The 20,514-nt window shown below is 37.9% G+C and overlaps 1 protein-coding gene across 5 annotated transcripts in view; it reads right to left on the minus strand.

The window, feature by feature from the left end:
- ABCC4 (ATP binding cassette subfamily C member 4) overlaps positions 1-20,514 on the minus strand; it is a 147,820-nt gene that overhangs the window by 15,872 nt on the left and 111,434 nt on the right. For all 5 annotated transcript variants that reach the window (XM_027884253.1, XM_027884254.1, XM_027884257.1 and 2 more), the window contains 5 exons: positions 19,985-20,176; positions 15,748-15,903; positions 11,477-11,566; positions 10,829-11,001; positions 4,642-4,747 (listed from right to left, as the gene is read on the minus strand). In XM_027884253.1, the coding sequence (XP_027740054.1) occupies positions 4,642-4,747; positions 10,829-11,001; positions 11,477-11,566; positions 15,748-15,903; positions 19,985-20,176 (717 nt within the window). The remainder of the gene's footprint in view (positions 1-4,641; positions 4,748-10,828; positions 11,002-11,476; positions 11,567-15,747; positions 15,904-19,984; positions 20,177-20,514) is intronic.

A 20,514-nucleotide genomic window follows, 5' to 3' on the forward strand; every position in this document is an offset into this window, starting at 1 on the left:
CTCTGTAAAAACAGTTTCTAAAAAGTATTTCTCAACCTGGAGAAGGAAGCAGAGAGGAGAGGGAGGAACTGGTGACAGGGATTTTATGAGATCCCGCTGGAATTCTTGGGAGTGGTGCCTCTTGCTGCCCCAGGCTGCAGATGCAATTTACGTAAAATGCCCTTGCCCTCTACAGAGGGTGAGGACAGGACAGGCAAGCAGCTGTTGTGGTGGTGGGAAAGCTACATGGAATGAGGGGCCAATGAAGCAACAAGCCCAAGCTGAGCTTCTGCCAGGATTTGCCATCATGGAAGAGGTAACTGCAGCATTTATCCTATCCTCCCCTTCTGCCAGGGAGCAGAGTGCCTGCCTGTGCCAAAGGTACTGCTAGCACCTGACAGGAGGAGTTACCACCTGGTTTCTCAATGTAATGAAGAAAAAGGAATGAGAAAGTGGCCTATTAGATGCTGGAGCAGCACAGAGGGAAGAAAAAAAAGGAGCTTGAAAACCGCTGGATTATAATTTTATGGTAGTATTATTTGATGGTCTGACTTAACAAGTCTTTCCAACTTTGGTTCCAAAGATTGTATGGATACTTCCCTATCTCACCCAGGTGTTTGAAGTTTAATTAATTAATGTTTATAAAGAGCGTTACAATTTCCAGATGAAAGGTCCTATGCAAGTGCAACGTAGTATTACTCATTGAGGTGATTGGGTTAGAGAGTATCACATTACACAATACAGCTCTTCCCTCAATGATTTTAAGCGTTTGAAGTTCTGATAAAATGTGTTTATCACTAAGACAGATATAATGGAAATACTCTTAAGGCGTGACCTGGATTATGAAAGCTAAGGTATGGTTTTGGGAATGGAACAAACGAGAATTAAAACAACTCCTGAGGCCAGATTTGTCTATAGTTGTATAAAATAGATTCTGTTCTTCCTTTTCTCCCTCTTCCAGTAGGCTTTTCTTCTCTTCTAAAATAGAACCGGTTATTACGGTGGGTGTGAGCAGACATGCAACAGTTCACGTTCAGTTCCTATTTCCATACTCATCCAACTTGACATTTTCTCATGACTTTCACAAAATTATTTTCTGTTCTCAATTTTTTTTTTTTTTAAATTTTAATGTTTGTATTAACCCTAAGGGCACACAGTTTTTTTTTTTTTGGAAAGTTCTACTTTAACCAGCAATTAAAATGAATTAAATCAAAACCTCGTGGACAACACCAGGCTGGAGAATGCAGTCAACACACTCAAGACAGGGTTGACATTCAAAGCTCTTAAGGTCTAGACAGGCGAAAGGAGTAAGTCAGCATGAACTTTGTGACACTCACTAATGACAAATGTAGAGTCCTGAATCTGGAAAGGATCAACTCCTTGCATCAGTACCAGGTGGCGAGTAACTGCCTGGGCATCAGCTGTGCTGAAACGGAGGTGGTGTCCTGGTGTTCAGTAAGCTGAACAGGAGTCAAGCAGTGTGCTGTGGCTATCAACAGGAGTGCAGATCAAGGGAACTGCTTTATTCAGTGCTCATCAGACCAAATCTGCAATATGGTGACCCTCAGTAAAAGAAAGAGGAAGGCAAATTTGAGCAGGTTTGAAATAGGGTTACCAGAGTGTCCAGTGTACTGGAGCACTTGACCTGTGAGGAGAGGCTGATGGAGCAGGGCATGTTCACCCTGGGGAACTGATGTCTTCATGGGATTTAGCAGCAACCTTCCCATTTCTACAAAGCATTTACTCAGAAGACAGAAGCAGGCTCTTTAATGAGTGGGAAAACAAGAAACAATTGCCACAAACAAAGCTTTCACTGGATATAAGGAAAAAATATTTCATGGCAGAGGGGGCAGGTTGCTCAGAGAGACTGTGGAATCTCCATTTTTCAAGGTTTTCAAGACCCAGACGGAAAAAGCCCTGAGCAACCTGATCTGAAATCAGTGCTGACCCTGCTGTGAGCAGGAGGTTTCTTTTCAGTCTGATTCAGTGGGAAGGGAGGGAAGCCCTATGTTATGTATACTTTTCAGGAACGGGCTTGGACTTTTGTGATTGAATTAAGTGTTGAACAAGTCTGCTCAAAATATGTTTCAAAATAACTTTACTCATTATTTGTCAAAAGACAATGGTTGATATTCCGACTGCTAGGTTCTATCTTTGTTCTTTCTCCTCCATTCTCTAAAACTGATCATGATAGCAAACAACAGAGATTTGGGATGGCTTATAAATGAAGGCATTATTATACCTAGAGGTCTCAGTTAAAGGCGAAACAAAACCAGAATTTTTAGTAATACCAGGTAATGGAATAACAATGCAATTTGTTTGTGCATTTCTGACTCTTAAAAAAGAATCCGTATCAAGTCAAATTTGTGAACTACTAAAACACACTGTTGACTAACCAAATTATACAACACACTGAACGCTTTCTTTAGTTGAGTCTTCTCGATTTTTGTGATATTGAAGTAAATGATGAATTTTCCATGAATGCTGTTTTTATTGTTAATAACTCTCATTAACTAATAGCTAATCTTCTAGAGGAATATTCTTTTTCCTGGCATTTTTAACATGTTATTCTTCCAAAATTCTGCTGTATCCCCATTAGAAGTTACATGCTTGAGTAAACCAAGTAATTAAAGTGTAACAAAAGCACACCTGCCATAACTCTGATCTTTCTAAATATGTGATCGTATTTCTGATTTGTTCATAAACAGAATCACTAACTGAGTAAGGATGTCAAGAAAACAGGCTTGTTACTAAGTCACATGTCAGTTTTCCCCTTCTTTCTATCCTATGCTTCTCACCCTCCTCTGTCAAGAAATTACAGAAATCTGTAAGAAGATCAATATGCAGCAAAGTAAAGAGATGAAAAATGTTTACTGTTTGCAGACTCAAAGACATATCTTCTTGCCAATCTGTTTCTTAATACTCTGAAGAGGCCAAAGGCATTAAAAAAGACTATTAGACAAATAGGAAACTAAAAATCTTGATAGTGGCTAAACTGAAACAACATAAGGGTAAGAATAACGTACAGACTCTAAAAATGCAGTAGAGTAGCTATGTAACTGGCAATTATCCTGAGTAGTTTGGAGAAAAGGGCAATTTCTAATCTTTGCTCCAATGATTTTTGGTCAAAAAAATTGTAAATAAAACATCTAGTTTTCATTGCAACTTCATGATAATAAGGGTAAAACTAGGAAAACATCTTTGTGGAAAGAGCATTCTGTGTATAACACGTTAATGGTAACTAATGAACCAAAACCCACAGAAATCTCTTTGGACAGCTAACAAACACATACACCTATTAATTAGGTCACAGTTGTTTCCTCACAAATCTTTTGTTCACGTTAGTTGTAGAAAACACCAACATATCCATTAAACCTGCAGGGAGGCATTCACCAGTGAAGAAAATATTTATTTATTATACGTTAAATGCTTGCAATTATGTGACTCCTTATGGCAGTTCTGCTGGTTTCTCTCTTTGTAAGTAAACTATAATCACTCAGCTCACAATCCATTCTACTCCTCAGAACACCACTCAGCTCAGCAGATGCCATTGTTTCATTTTGTGTACTTCAGACAACCATTGTAACTCTTATCAAAGATTTTAAAATCTTTTGAGTATCCAGGAAAAAACCAAAACAAAACAACAAAAACGACAACAACAACCAACCAACCAAACAACTCCAACATGAAAAGATTTACCATGTTTCACTTTCATAAAAGAAAAGTTGGAGAGGGTATTTTTTTAAGGTTACCACCAGGAGGTGAGAGGTAATTTCTGCCTGAAACCCAGCTAAATCTGAGTTTCACTTACAAACACAGTTTGCCCACTATGTCAGTTATTTCACTAACTGGTTGTGAGGGAAATACTTGCAAAGGGCTCATGTTCTTATTGCAGAAAATGGTAAAACTGCAGGCTGCACATCATTTCAAGGACATAAACCAGCCTGATTTCCTGAGAGTCTAGGGAATACCATTGCCTTCATGAAAATAATCAGCAAGTATTTCCTAATTTCTATGCGTGTGCAACGCACTGTGGGGCAGACAAGATGGCAGATAGAGTATATCACTGCTCTGTTGGAACAAAGATGGCAGAGGCTGCTGAATTGGTAGTGCTTCATCTTTGCTGTTTGAACCTTGCTTTACAAAGCTGGCCATGTTCATTACCTCACCAGTCTAGTTCCACTTCTCCCATCACTACCTTTGCCCCGGGGCAGCTGCTGCCTCCTTACCTCCATGTCTCCTGCCCCAGAACCTCCACCACTTCCTCCTCACATATCCCACAGCAACTATTGTCACTGCCTTCCTCAGCCCACCGAGACTGAATTAATAAACCTGGCCGAATCCAGCTGACTCTGTCCAGAACCTCTTGGGTGTGTCTTCACAGGCTCCTAGTACCGGCAGAGTTTATTTGCTGTGCTGCTGCACCTCACCTGCAATGGGTTCATGCCTTGTGGGTTGGAAAGCCAGAGAAGGTAAGAACTCTTTCAGGTCATTATGTCTAGAGTTTTATGAGTTGCTAACCACAGCAACGAGGTTAACTAGGTTAACTGGGATAAGCCTAAACTATGACTTAAACCCCTACCCACTTCTGGATCAAAATTAAGAAGAAAGAGGCAATAACATTATTCTTCTTCAGGAAAGAAAAATTAAGCACTGTCTTACCATAATCCTATCACTGTCAATAATGGTGTTCAAGCGGTGTGCAATGGTCAGCACTGTGCAGTGAGCAAAGGTTTCACGGATCGTCTTTTGAATGAACTCATCTGTTCTGAAACACAGCAAGAGCAATGCAGACAAAAATGAGATATTTGCATGGATAACTGAATGGCAGACAGGTTTTATGACTTTATCAAACATGACTGTATAGCAGGAAATATGTTTATAAAGTTATTACATTATTATCTTGTTCTATTAGATGACTTGGAGGTTACCGTAAACATACTTCAAAATCTATCGTCTAATACTTGATGAGGAAAGAGTTTCTTCTTGTAAGTAGAGCAATAGGCTTCATTTCAGGAGAACTCTGAATACAGAAAGAGGAAAATTCCATAGATTCAGACAGTCCTAAAGATTTCTAAATGAAAAAATGTAATTGTAATTCTCTTTGGAGCTTTAGTTTGTGCAAGCAGTGAAGAAAAGCTGGTGAAAGTAAATATCCTTCACTGCAAATCAACTGAAGAACAAACACAAGACAGCCTAGAACTAAGGTTCTTGATTTCAAATGCAGAAGGGGATTAATTAAAGGAGAGGGTTGGTAAACTAAACTAGAACTGGAATAGCTCAAGAACTTGAATACAGAAAAAAGAAAACTTGGCATACTCTGTAAATCAAAAGAGTTAATTGGAACATACAACCCAAGAAAAGGGATAAAAGATTTCAAGTTAAGTCTCAAGCCTACTATATGAATTAACCATCTAAGCAAAGGATATCAGAAGGATACATAAGATTCGTAAAGAATACAAACTAAGCTAAAACACAGACACAAGTACAGGGCTGAAGTGATACTTGTCATAAATAAAGCTGACAAAGTGAAAAGGAAATAAAATTATACATAAATACACTTAATACAGTAAGATGTTCTTAAGCTGTACAAATAAGCATTAAGGCAAAAGAACTGGAGCTTATTCAAGTAACTAACTGTACAAGAGAAGCACTGACACCACCTAACAATGTCTACAGTCCTATAGACATGACAATCCTCTCTTTAGTCAGTGAAAGGTGAGAGGCATGGCTGGAAGGTGAGTCAGAGAACCTGAACTAGGCAGTCATCAGGTGATGAATGCCCTCTAGAGGCTCCTGACAGCCCACACTGCATAGGTAGCCTTGGCTCCCAATCTGGGCACAAAGCCAGGCCATGAGAATACTCACATATTGCCCATCAGATTTCAAAAAACCCTCATGAGTACTAAGATGGTACAGAAATCAAAATTCCAACCCAAGATGGAAGGATGGCACAAAGAACTCAAAATATACTGGGGTTAGTTGGACTAAGAAATCTCCAGCCTAGAAGTCAGGCACTTGAAGGCATGGGTCTTATTTCCAGGATTTCTATTAAAACATGAATTTGTTCTTTTACATATGACTGGAGAATAATAAAATGCTGCAGATACAGTTAAAACAGGACAAAGGAGATATATGGATAAACTAGTATACTTAGGCAGAGCTGTTGGCTGCAACCAGTTGCTTGTAAAGCCTTAATTCGTCATGTTGTTAAAAGTAATGGGAAAAAAAATGCATAAAATATTCATGCAGCACGTCTGAGTATTATTTTTTTAAGACAGAAGTAGTGCTCCACACTGAATCTGTCTGCACATAATAAATATTTGGTATCACTTCGTGAATTACACAAAAATAATTGTTTTGATGTCACCATGTCAAGAGGCACTTGCAATAAGAAGTGGGCAGACAACTTTGGAAGAACAGGATGACTGAGAGGACTGAAGTAACCACTAAGTTTCCACAGTAGAAAACAGGAGCTCACAGTCTGAAGGACTAAGTGTAACTTCTGTTACAAACTTAGTTGAAGCAATCAGCATGACAAAGGAATAGACAGATCCTTGCTGACGACAGGATGATTCCTCAGAGAGGAGGAAGATATAAACAGTTTAGTAAGAATTCCCATGCATGCTGACTGCTATCTTCATCTGGGGGACAGAAACATTTTAGTTCTGTCACGAGATTGTTCTGGGCCACAATCTGAGAAGGTTTGGTCCTTCTGCTTCTACTTCCTAAAAGAAGCTAAAAAAAAAAGGTGTGAAGCAGGTGTTCCTCAACAACTTTTGAACCAAGGCCAGTATGCACTCAGGGAAAGAGAGAGGAGGAGAAGTCAGGACAGACCCAGGCTCTTTAGTTCTATGTGTTAACTCCTTAAGAAAAGGAAGTTGTTCATCATGTTCCACATCACAGCAACACCAGTGCTTTTGCCCCAGTGTTAATACATGTATATTTTTTTGCTGTCTTCTCACCAACGGCTCAATAACCTGACTACTCTTACCTTCAAAAGAAGAAAAAAAACCAGGGGCGTACATGAAAACACTCACTATGGAAGAACCTTATATAGACAGCAGGATGTGTTCTCTGCAACAGTTAAAATAGCAAAATAGAAACAAAAGGTTCAAAACTCGCTAGAACTGTGCAAGAGAGGCCTTCTTCTTTCCTTATAGTTGAGCTCAAAGTGAAGTTTCCTGCAAGCCACTACACAGCACAGAGAATCACAGCTTGCTCAGACCTTTGAAAACAACTTTTTAAAGGGTTCAAAATTATTTGTAACTCAGGTTATTCCTACTATTTTCTGAGAATCCCTCAGCCTTGAACATCCCTGTCCTCTGCATTAATTTATTATATCTCCTTGTATTACATGTATTCTTTACAGCACTACCTCTTCCTACATTTACAATAAAAAACCATTTCTCATTCTTAGATATTATCAAACTATTATCTTAGATAGTTCTTGAATATAAGCTTATCACTAATAAGAAACTGCTGGCCATATTGTGGGTGTGACAGATATTCTAAAATGAGACTACAAAGTAATCAGAAACAGACTTAATAGCTCCATCTTCAAACATCACCATATGAAATCTCATGCAGATGAGCCTACTGACTGGCACTTGGCTAGATCCTCTGTAAGGCTCACAGTAGATCTTGGAGCATAGTTTTTGGGACAGCAGGCAGAAGCACCATCAGTAAGCTCCAACAGAATCTCAGCAAGAAGATGGGAAAGGCACAAAAGTCTAAAAAGATCAAAAAATGCCTCTGTATATAGAATTAGGTAGTGGAGACTATATCACATATCAACTAGAGTTAGAAAAGTACCAAAGGAAGAATAATTTCTGTCCCTTCCTCAGGGCATAAATGGACCCTTTGTGGCACCTACCCACACTGAGCAAGTGGTCAGTCAAATGTCAAGTGATTTCATCACCCACCTAAATAGATCAAACCCCATCATCTTCCAGGCACATTAAAAACCAAAGATGCAACCCGAACACCAAAACCAGGGCTGCTGGATGACAAAAGCTCAACCCTAATCTGTTTATATAAAAATGGGAACCACAGTACTCCCTACTGGAAGGAACAGCACCATAAGAAAGTACAAAATGGTGGTACAGCTTCCCACAGGCACTACAGGTTGAGGATTTAACACCAAGTTTCACAGCAACCGAAGATCTGGTGTAAGCTGAATTAGCTGACTGTGTAAAAAGAAAACTATCTAAAGAGCAAGAATAAATATGATCTAAATGAGAAGCAACCAAGCTCCTGAAAGGAACACTGGATAAGTCATTATCTTCTGCCTAATATTCTCCTGTGGATTGTCCTGGAAGCGTATCTCACACTACACAACTCCTGAGTGACTTCAGATAATTTCTCCAAAAGAGGAAGAGTTACAGATAGCAGTCAGATGTAATAAGAGGTTAAACCTTACAAGGTTAAGTTAGCTAATAAACTGAACTATGTGCAATGGCTGTTTTTACCAGACTCAATGAACAACCAATGCAAAAACATGCCAGTGGTCTAGTCCCAAAGTTTTGTCCTCTGTAAGCAGCAAAAATACAAGTTAATGCATAATACTGCAGTCAGTGAGCAGAAAGCTCACTAAGTTGAAAAAAGTATTTTAAAGAAGTCTCAGTTACTGAAGATTTTGTTTTAGTGTATGACCAAAGCAACTACAGAAAGATTTTCAGCATTTTCACTCCAGATTTCATGCAAATTTCCAGAAGAGTTCAACTGTTTTAAAATGACCCTTTTCTTCAGGATGAGAACGGACCAAGAAGACAAAATCAAATTAAATGTCCATCAGTCGTCACATAAAACATTCAAGCAGTCTGATTTAGGGCAACCTTCTTTATGGGAAGCTCCTCCTTCCCCTCACAGAAGTGCTGACACGCCTGCAACATGCAGAGCAGGTGGTAGCCATGAGGAGCAAGGGGTATATATAAGGGTATATATGGGACCAGTAGTAGATGAGAATGGCCTAGCTAAGCTGGAGAAACATGGTGGGGAGTACCCTCAGCCCTGGGGGGGTACAGTGCTCACCTCTCTCTCACTCTGCTGTCCCATCCACTGCCTCACATCACCTTCCTTCTCCTCCCCCCATCCCTAAAACCCTTTATGCTCACACTTGCTTCCAGGTGGAGCTGTAGAAGGGACATGGTGGCAGCAGAGCTGAGGCAAAGAGATCAAGAGCCAGAAAAACAAACAAAAAAAGGAACATAATCTCCAGAGCCGGCAGCAACTCTCCATGGTTTCCTATCTCAGGTGCCTGAAACGATGTCTGCTTGCTGCCAGGCTAGAGACAAGGCTGCCAGATACGGGGGTTGTGCATCAGAAGATGAGGAGGTTTTCCTTACATGCCAAAAATGCCTCCCTTAACTGCTCAGTTAAGCAACCCACATCAGCATTTCCTGATGATCGTCCTATCAGATTGCACAGCTAAAAAATACTTGGCTTTAATTATACCAACACATTAAGGAAAAGGTAATAATGACTGTAATGCAAACTGAATTCAAAGAAGAAGTTCCAAGTTATTATTTGTATTGTTATGCTTAGAGTTGATACAAACAAACATTTACCTTATTTTAATATATATTGCAGCACACATTAATCAAGATCAATTAAATGTATAGTGCAAGTTGAGAACACACATGTGAGATGCCTAAATAGGGAGGATGAGTAAGATGGTATTAAATTTCCTCAACCATGATTAATCAGAGTTAATCTATCAGAGCTCAGCCAAAAATAAACTAATAGTAAAAAAAAGTAAAAAAGAAAAAAACAAGAGAACCTCTGGGAAGGTTTTAGAAATACACTGTCAACTGAACTGCAAAGCTACTCTAGTGGCACCACTTCTCCCCCAAGAAGATGTTATAAAAATGAGTCACGCCCAGATGACATACAAAATCCTTAATGCATCTGTTTGAGGGACTTGCTGTGTTATTGTCCTCTTTGGACTTTGAGTTCTCCCTCAAGCCATAGTTTGTTGGAACTATATATTCAGCTCAGACTAATTGATGCAGTACGTTTGCAGTATTGTTTCCAAAATACTTCCATCAGCGTTTCAAATGTTTCAAAAATTAACAGTGGGGGTACTTAGCTATTGGAACAATTTAACAAGGGTTGTCATTGAATTTTTTTCTATTGAGGTTGGACGTTCTTTTAGAAGTACCCTCTAGTTCAAACAGGAATGAATTCAGGAAAATTCTGCCGGCCTGAGTTATTTAAGACCAAATGATGAATGATAAATGAGTCCCTCCTGTAGATTTAAACATCTCTAAATCTGTTTTGCAGTTCTTTGTTGTGTTTAGGACAGCTTACCTTCTACCCCTGCCCCCATTTTATCTCTAACTTAACACACCAACATCTGAGCCATTGGAAAGGATAGCATCTCATAACCAGGATAGCCATTTTTCACCTTTCTAGTTTTAGGGGATTTGGGGAGTGAGATTAATTAATTATTTTTAATTTATTTACTTCCAACAGACATTTCTTCCAGAAATCAACAGAACTCAACTTGTTTCATGGCTATTCTGATGTTACAGAGATGCATTTCCAAGAACATTCTTGTCTTCTAATCTATGGCTGCAGGACAAATGAACTTTGAATATTAATTTCCTTTTTCTATGGAATGCACTGAAATTAGGGACGTTTTCACCACTTAGTTTATAGCATCTGCTCCATAGCCAAAGCTCAATGTGCCCACTTTGAACAGTCAAATATGATGGTATCCTTAAAAACCTAAGAACAGCAATACAAACTACATGTAATATAAAGCATTTAAGTTCATCTCTACAGTACAGATAAACATATTAGAAGAAAATCCAGCTCATTTTAACATGACAGATTTTGGTTTTACCTTGGGTCCACATTTGCTGTTGCTTCATCGATGATAAGAATACGATTTTTTTTTAGAACTGCTCTGGCAAGACACACCAGCTGTCTCTGACCAACACTAAAATTAGATCCAGATTCTGCCAGCTGCGTCTCCATTTTATTAGGTAGGTCTTCCACAACCTCCTTCAGCTGCACCTGTTGACATGTCAACATACTGTAGGATGAGTAACTCCCTTTTAAATCACCTATTGTGTATCTGATGACACAACAGTAAGTATGCAAGGTTTGCCTTTTATATTCTGACACAAAATGAGTAAGCGCCAAGTTGGATTACACAGTGTGTCAGTTATTAGAATTCTAAAAACATTAAAGCACATTGTTAAGAATCTATTAATGTTCATTAAACTAAGATATGAATCAAAATATAACCAAAGCATCATCCCAAAGGATAATTTTTTTCATAGAAGACTTACATAACAATACACAAGTCTACACACACATGCACAAACACACACAAATGCACATGTAACAGTCTACCTTTTTCCATCAACAGGAATACCCTTATCAAACCCAATGAAAACATCTAAAACCTAACACACATAAGCACTGTAATGTTATTGTTATTTGGATTGTAAATATCAGATGTACAAAAGCAAATTAATTAAGTTACCTCTTCCAAGGCATTCCACAGCTCTTCATCAGTGTATTCATTGAAAGGATCTAGGTTTTTCCTCATAGTTCCAGTGAATAAAACAGGCTCCTAAAACCCAGGAAAATGAGCGTTCCATTATAAATACAGGATTTATAATGCAATGGGTAATTTAATGATAATCAGAGCTAACCTGTATCAACAACAAAACAGAATACACAACAAGCAGCTATCATTTTTGAAATGCAAAAATGTATTTTACAATAGCATGCTTAAGGGGGATATGAGGGGAGGCAAATGCTCAACTACTCCATACGAAGATAATTTACCAAACAGGACAGGTCTGTTTGCAAATGGCTGTACACAGTTATGTCAGTACTTAAATGGGCATTTACATGCCACTGTTCTGATGCCACAAGCTATATATATACTTACATGAAATCGCTGCTATCCTTCTGGTATTGTTAACAAAAACCAATAGCTAGCACTGTCAATGAGCTCACACTCCTAAATTACATTTGGGCAGTTTTGAAAACCTGTTTTTGAAGTACATAAACCAGAGATGAATCAAAGAGCTCACAATGATTTTCTGCTTTTCCTTCTCTATTTGGCTGTGTTTTGGTTTTTTTGTGGGTTTTTTTTGGTTGGTTGATTTTTAATTTGTTTTTTCTGGGGGTGTGTTTCCTTTTTTTTTTTTTTTTTTTTTTTTTTTTTTTTTTTTTTTTTTTTTTTTTTTTTTTTTTTTTTTTTTTTTTTTTTTTTTTTTTTTTTTTTTTTTTTTTTTTTTTTTTTTTTTTTTTTTTTTTTTTTTTTTTTTAATTTATGTCATAAAAGCCATTCCATTTTACCATTAGGGCTATGAGGAACAGCTTTCACCATTTAAAACCTATACCCACTGAATATACCCACTGAAGTTAATCTATACTGCCACAGCATCAAAAACAACTTACTTAGAACTGGAGCACTGCTGGGCAAAGCTCTCACTCAAAATACACCAGGGAGTCAAATCAGTACCTTCTCCCACTCAGGTACCAATGTGGGTTTACCTGTGGTCGAAGCAAGTTTTGTTCTACTTCAGTTCCCAGTCAAATCAATAACACATAGTTAATCAAACTGTCACAAATTAATTTACACTGAAAAACGTAGTGTTTAAGGAGTGGGAAGATGACTTTTGGTTCAGAACTCCTTAAGCAACACATCAGTACTCATTAATTATGAGTTTCCAGACCTGAGTCATGCACTGACACGACTTTAGGGCTAAACTCATCTTAATACCACACATAAAGACAGCAAGTCAAAAACCGTAATACTGCTAATCAAAAATGGAGACCATTCATCATGTTGTCAGCCTTCTTTAAATTGCAGACATTTTAGGCAAAATGTTTTCTTTCTTTTTTTTTTCCCCTCCACTGGGAAATAGTCTAACTTACACTGGATAATTTCAGCTTACTCTGAGATTAACCTGTTGTGACTTACTCCCCATCTAACCCTAGGGATGCCCACTCCAAAGGCCTGCAGCAAATCAGAACAGAATTCAGACCTTAACCCTTTTACTGACTCTTCATTTCTAAATCATTTGATTGCTATAGAAGAATTAACAAAGATAGAAAATGCCACAAGCAATGTAAAAGAATATATACACTTCTTGGTGCAACATGCCAATTATTTGAAAGTATCTGCTCCAATAGCAACATATCCCTAAAAACCTGTTGAATTAACAAAAGGAATTAAAACAAAATATTTCCAGGTTAAAAAAAGTTTTCTTCAAGAACACCTAGAAAATAATTTGCTTAATAGTACATATTTTAATGCACCATTTGGTGTGTTTTGAAGGTATTGTTACATTTATTTTCCTTTTCAATCCATTTTTATAGGCTGGCAAAATAAGAGCTGAATCTATAAAGTGTTCATAACTACTATAAAAGTCCTAACAACAGACATGCACTGCAACAGAAGATAAGGATATTTTTTAATTATCACTTCTGACGCAGATTATTATTTAAAACAGTCTGGTTTATGAGAAGAAAGTAATAAGACAAACCTGTAAATAATTGTTGTAAAAATGCTTGCAGTCAGAGAGGCAGACAACATTTGCATAGAAAAGATTTACAAACACAACCTTTACACAGCTCCATCCAAGCAAGCAATTAGAAGCCTAAGCACATTTTTATTTCTCCAGGTAGGTATTTAAACTTACACACAAGAAAACTTCAGTCTTGCCTCATCACTCTCTAGGAATGGTTCTGTTTAGCATGTTTTATGTTGCAATTCTAATAAGCATCTCTCCCTCTGGTTTCTTAGCTTCCCACATAATTATGAAGATATTTGCAGCAAAACAACTACCTGATGTTACACTGCTATTTTTATTACTGGCACTACTATTAACACAGTACGAGACAATGCCTATCACTCAGTTTACTATAGTAGAAACCTTATTCCAAACTCTTTTCCTCTTCTTACTACCACCACTTCATAGTTTTGCACATTTTCAGTAGAAACAAATCTGCCCTTACGTTGAAAACAAATGACACTTGCTAGCCTTTGGACACTTAAAACCTTTTGGGACTATGATGAAAACCTTATATAAACTTGATAAAAATCACAGAATTCCACTGGATTAAAACAATTTTAAAACTATGCCGATGGACCTGTGTATGAAAAAACCCTCATGTATAATTAAATGCAGTGAACTTTGAGTATCTATATCGCTCAACACGTAGAAACTGTATTTGATCTGCAGTTCTCCTGTCTCAGTACGCTATTTGGTTCAAATTTAGCTGAATTCTTCAAAACATAAAAATCACCCACAATAGCTAAGGGCAGGGCTTTCAAAAAGCTGAAGACCTTAAATGAACTGACGATCATCTGCTTTCAGAAGAAAGGAACACTACACACACACACAAAAAAAGAGAACTAAATCCATGTAAACTACTCTTTACATACAAAAGATGACTAGTTCCACTGTGCAACAAATAAGCCTTCAGCATGCAGAAACAAAAGACGCGCTGCAACATTAGGCAACAATCTAATTGCACCTATTTTTTAATTTATTTAATTTTAAAATAGCATATGTGTTTCTTTTTTCTGACTCCTGTTCTTGGCGGCGAGGGGAAGGAAGGTAATCAAGAGAGGCTTAGAACCACTGTTCATTATAATTTGTATTAGATTCTCAATTTAAAGAAAATAACACACTCTGAATGCCATCCCAAGAACAAGCTAGCACAGCTTCGAACATAAAGTTGTTATAAAGACTCTTAAATACAGCTTCCATAATAAAGCACAAAGATCTGAGAAATAATGCTAAACATGGCAAACAAATTCCTCTGGTTTCCAGCCTACTGTTAAGTCTACCTAATAGAACAAACCAAATGAATTACTTTCCAAAACCATGACTAAACAGTTGCAGCATATGAGTTTTTCCCTCTTCCTCCCTCTCCAGTGGACAGTAGATGATCACAGAAGAGACCAGAGCTCTCATGAAACAGTAAGCTGCACAGACTTTGCCTTTTGATGCTTTAAGGTTATACATAACCCATCTCTGATTCAACGGCTGATTTGGAAGTAAGACTATAAAGAGAAGACCTGTGACCTTCTGGACTTCTTTGAAGATCCTTTCTTCTACACCAGCATGAGAGACGAGGCTATTCCCAACACGTCTTAGTTGGTTTTTACTCCTGTACTGCAGCCTTTCCTGCATTCAGCTTCTAAAGTTCACCAGGTTTTTGTTTATGGGTCATAATGACCCACTCTTTTGTCCGTTCTCCTGGTCTTCTCCTGTCCAACTTTCTCCCAATAACGCAAAAGCTGATAGCTCACTTCTAGGTGGCACATTTGCTCTTTCTAGATCTAGCATCACTCAGTTTGTACAGGGTTGACTACAGAGGTGAAAGTGGTCCTTCAAAATTCCTTACTAAGGAAGCTTCAGGCAACACATCAGGCAGGAATTGTTGTGAAAGGTTCAAGTGACTTCAGAGGACTGCTGAAGACTGGTATATACTTGTCAGATTTCTCTGCCTTTCCCAGACTATACAAGGACAGCATACTGCAAACACACACAGGTATTTCAGATGAACCAACAGGGTACAAAACTAGAAAGAAAATGCTCCAGTCCCCAGAATTGATTCTATTTCTCTTAAAATAATCAAGACCTGACTCAAGTAAGAATAAAGTCTCGCTACAGCTTTTATGTCTAGCGCATACAGGGATGCAGGGGGAACATATCCCAGCAAAGCACTTTAAATACTACGGTATTATACTGAAAATGTTTATGGCAGACCAAGTAATTCTCTTACCTGAGGTATAATTGAAATTTTCTTCCGTAAGTCATGGAGTCCTAGCTCTGATGTCAAGTACTTATCAATCCAAATCTTTCCTTCGGGTTCCGCCAAGCGAAAAAGGGCTGCTATCAGAGAGCTTTTCCCAGCTCCAGTTCTTCCCACTATTCCAACCTACAGAGCAAGCCAAGCCTGTACAATTAAACTGTGAGCTTTTTGGGATAAATTAATATGTCAAGCAACACTTTAACAACATCAGAGGATTTATACTAGAACAAGCACCAAATAAAACTTTTTCATAATTAACATTCTTTCAAGAGGAAAACCCCCTCTCTCCCCTAAATTGGTTTGGATTCAGGTGACACAACAATTTCTTGGATTATATTCAAAGGTGAAAGATTTTCCCTTAATGTGTGGTGTCTTGTTGTGTAAACAAGATAAAGTGGCTCAATGCATAGTAATGTGTTCAAGGCTGCTAATTTTTATACTAAACCCGATTCGCTAGGTGATGTTAGGCAAATCATTTCAGGCATGCATCTACTTCTCAACCCAAAAAAGGACTCCCATAAAGCACTCTGGGAGCAATGTATTCCCAATTTAAATAACTGAGACTGATTTTGGTTAGCACGGTTAAGGTGAAGTGCTTTAAAGCAGCAGGATTATAAACCATATTCATACTTCCTACATCTTCAACAAGTACTGAAACTACAAGGCCATGTGAGCAATCTGAAATTCCTTTCTGAACAAAAGAAATAGTGATTAATAACATCACAGGGATACAGGCTTCTATTTGTTCCCAAAGAAAAATTGGAAGACATATGCGATCTGGAAAAAAAAAAACTTTCAGAAAAAAGGGACAATGCAAAATATGGGATTGATAACTTTAATGACAAGGGGCTAAGACCTGCAAATATTTTTATTTTTTTTTTTAATGTTGTCTTCAGTAAAGGATTCTTAGAAAAAACAATGTACAGTAATCAATTGTATCAGGGAAGATAATGGGTTTAACCCCCTACACAGATCTGATCTGGCAGAATTTATTTCCTGCATTCTGTTCTAATTGCTACATTTCCAGAAAGAAATCAACACGGGAAAGAGTTCAGAGCAAAGCAACTTAATATGTGTTGGAGATACTGATTTGACGAAGAAGGATTTATGATGATTAAACATGTATAATATGGCCTGGCAAAGTGATTGGGGTGCAGAAAGGAGGAATAAATATGAAAACCTTCATGAGTATACGTACAGACACCAGAGGGCAATTACCCACTGCCTGAGACTCAGATGTATGCAGCAATGACTGCTGAAATGAAATTAAGCATAGGAAACTGCATCAAAGAGCAAGGAGAAACTTTTGAACAGACAGAGACACTAACTTCAGACAAAAAAGCAGTGCTCACATTTGATAAAAAATACACAACATACTAAAAAAGTATACTTCTAGGAGCAACTTATGCTGCATAATCTAAAATGCATTTTCTACTTCTATCTTCCGAGTCAATAATTTCAGCCAACTATTCGTTATTGTACTATTGTATATAAACTAATTAACATTTCTACAGTGCTTATTATTAAAGAAACAGACTGATTTAAGCAAATCTGTTACAATAAATGATAAAATGTCTAGTATTCTAAATTATATCAGTGAAACAATAGAAAAATAGTTCTGAACAGATAAACTGCAGCTCAGAAAGAAAATGCTGAATGAAGAACACAGACAATCAGAGTTGTGAAAACAAAAGTTCAATTGTTTCTCTGCAAATGTCAGTGATATAAAGTATTGTATTAAGGATATAAAGAAAAAAAACATAAAAAAATACATTGATACTTAAAATAAAAATGCAGCTGCTCTGCATATTGTCAAAATCCCACTTTCAGTTTGGCATCAAATGAAAGGGCTATGCTCTTCAGCGTTTAGAAGCATCTATTTGTATCTTTGGTCCAACTGACTATAGGCTGCTGAAAATTGAATTTGAACCAGCCCTCAGTATACACTTTTTTTTTTAAACATTTTATTCTTCAGAGCCCCATGTTCACAGCCAGTGCAAACACAGCGACAGGCTGCAAATGGAAGCCCCACCCACTTAGCAGGAATCACATGGCCAGGATCTCGCTGCCTGATATAAGCCATGTGCATGCACAGGAGTACACCTGCTATGCTGGGCTCATCATTACTCAAGTGTCACCCATACTTCAAACTAGAGCGGTAAAAAAAAAAAAAAAAAAGTGAGATTTACAGCATGTCAGCTACTCCAGTGAAACTGCCCATGTCTTTATTATCCCTCAGGCAACCTCCCTTTCGTGCTATGCTGTGAGAGTATTTACGTGAACAGCTGCCATGCTGTAAACTTATACCCTCACCCTCCTAACTGTTTCATGTAGCCCTCAGAATTAGGATCTGTCAGGAAAAAGTACATTTATATTATATCAGCCAATAAGCACCCTTAAACAAAGACAGTGATGTTAAAAACCCAATGTTACACATGCTTATCTTCTCCAGCTGCAGCTATAGTAGCAGAAGAGGTTAATCACTGCCAGCTGATGGCACAGCTCTTTGCACCTCCCTGGTCTGTCTGTCAGACTACACCACATTAGCAAAGATGGTTAAACAGAGAGTCCTTCCTAGCCTGCTTTGACTGTAAGGAAATGCTGAATGCTGAGACAAGCAGATCAAAAGAGACCTTAACACATGAGTGATCTGCTAGCAATCACCTCCTGCTGTACCTTCAGCTTCCCAAGCTGGGCACCGGACTGCCAACAAGAAAAACTACAACAAGCACAGCAGAAGCTAAAATTAATTCATCCTGCCAGTAGCACTGCAGCCACCAGAACTCTCTATAAGCCAGGGGCCTGAATAGGCATAAGAGGTCTCACTGACAGCCACATGGGCAGACCTTCTAACAGATCTGGAAACCCGGTTCTGAAGAAGATGCTTCTCAATAATTAAAACCAATATAAGGACAGATGCTTGGGAGATTTATACAGTGGCAGTCTACTGCAGTATTGTGCAAAACATCAGAGAAAACAACACAAAGTTCTTGGCTATAGTTTCAAGCTGGGCAAATTCACTTCAGGATGACAAAACCACAGCATAACTGCTCAGCAAAAACAAATACCCCCAGTCATCCCTCCTTCTCCTGCCTCCACCAAGGATTGAGTCATACATTGCTAATATCTCTTGCTTCCATTTTTTATTTCATTTCTGTCTCTCACTAAAAAATGTAAAACTTCTCTGCTATTATACTGGAATGACATATAATAGCTAAGGAGACAGCCTACGTGGCTCTTCTCAGACACCATTTTTAACTCACTCCCACGTTATTTCAGGAGATCAACTCCATGTAGCAAAGATGGGTTGAATTTTTGTAACATGCATGTCATCAACGTGTTCACTTGAGGAAAGAAACAGGGTTGGCTGTGAATGGAAATGCATGTTACAAATGAGGCCAGGGAAATGACACTAGAGTTGAACCAGTCTCCTAGGGAAGACATCCTAATCAAAAAGTACACGTGCATTTGAAATGTAGGAAAGCACAAATTAACACTGCAGGGCTCTAATTTAATGTTGTCTGTGGGGGAGACCTTCCCCGCAGCACTCTTTCAACTGGAAGAGCATCAAAATTGGGGAGGAAGAGTCAAATTTGCAGAGGAGGAAGAGTTTTATTTCTATGTTTCTTTTGGCTACCAATCTAATTAATGGCAATAGTTAATTAGATTGATAGCCGAAAGGAACTGAAATAAAATTCCAAATTCTAAAGTTATGCAACTGAGTTGTATTTCTTCTCTCTTCCATTTGGGGCTCAGTGCAAGGGCGGGTACATTCCTTATTTTCAATCTGTTTTGCTCACCTTGTCTGTTTGTTCCAATTATGTTCCCTTTATTAAATCCCAAATTTCCTAATGCAGCTCCATGTGCTTTAGATTTGAACAAACATTTTGGGCTCAGCTGGTATTTTCAATGTCTGTCACTTTCTGAAGAATCCCAGATTTTTAAAGAAAATTATCAGACATTTTTAATCCTTTGTTCTAACATACAGAAATACCATATTCCTGGATTCATTTATGCTACACTTACAAGAAATAAACAGGCTCTAATTTCTGTTATTAAATACGACTAAAACTTATTTTTTAAAAGAACACTTAACTGTTTTCCAAACAGCCGTGTATTTTATAATGTATTTCTCGCACACAGCTTCTTGTCAATTTATCATCTTTGCCTAATTTCTTTGAATATCTAAAGACAGCCATATACATACCTTTTCTCTCGGTTTAATTAAAACAGACAAGTGTCTTAAGACCAAAGGTCCATCTAGACTGTAAGTGAAGTTAACATTTTCAAATGCTATCATTCCTTGGTTAGGCCATTCCGGTGGAGGATGTTTGTTGGTCTCCCACGGAGCTTCTTTTTCAAGATCTGTGTATTCCATTACTCGTTCTACTGATATCATCTACCGGGAGGAAAGAAGATATATACACATGAACTTCATCCCACTGCCTATACTGCAGATATTGCACGCATATAAATGTGTGTGTTTTGAATATGAAGATTCACTGCAAATTATTCCACCGTTTTTCTTTTAATCACAGGTAAGAGTATTTGGTGCCATTCTATGCTCTCTTCATTAAACTGAAAAAGTGTCAAGAATGCATCTCATGTCCTACTACATATCCAAATCTATCACGATACATAAAACCATACATAAGCATCATTTCTAATCAGTGGGATTAATTACAAATCTAAATACCTGAGAGAACTGGCCAAACATTTCCTGAGCTGACAGGCTTG

Source organism: Empidonax traillii, unplaced genomic scaffold (assembly GCF_003031625.1).
Source record: "Empidonax traillii isolate 1590-97213 ecotype Southwest subspecies unplaced genomic scaffold, ASM303162v1 scaffold141:size962631, whole genome shotgun sequence".
Lineage (NCBI taxonomy): Eukaryota > Metazoa > Chordata > Aves > Passeriformes > Tyrannidae > Empidonax > Empidonax traillii.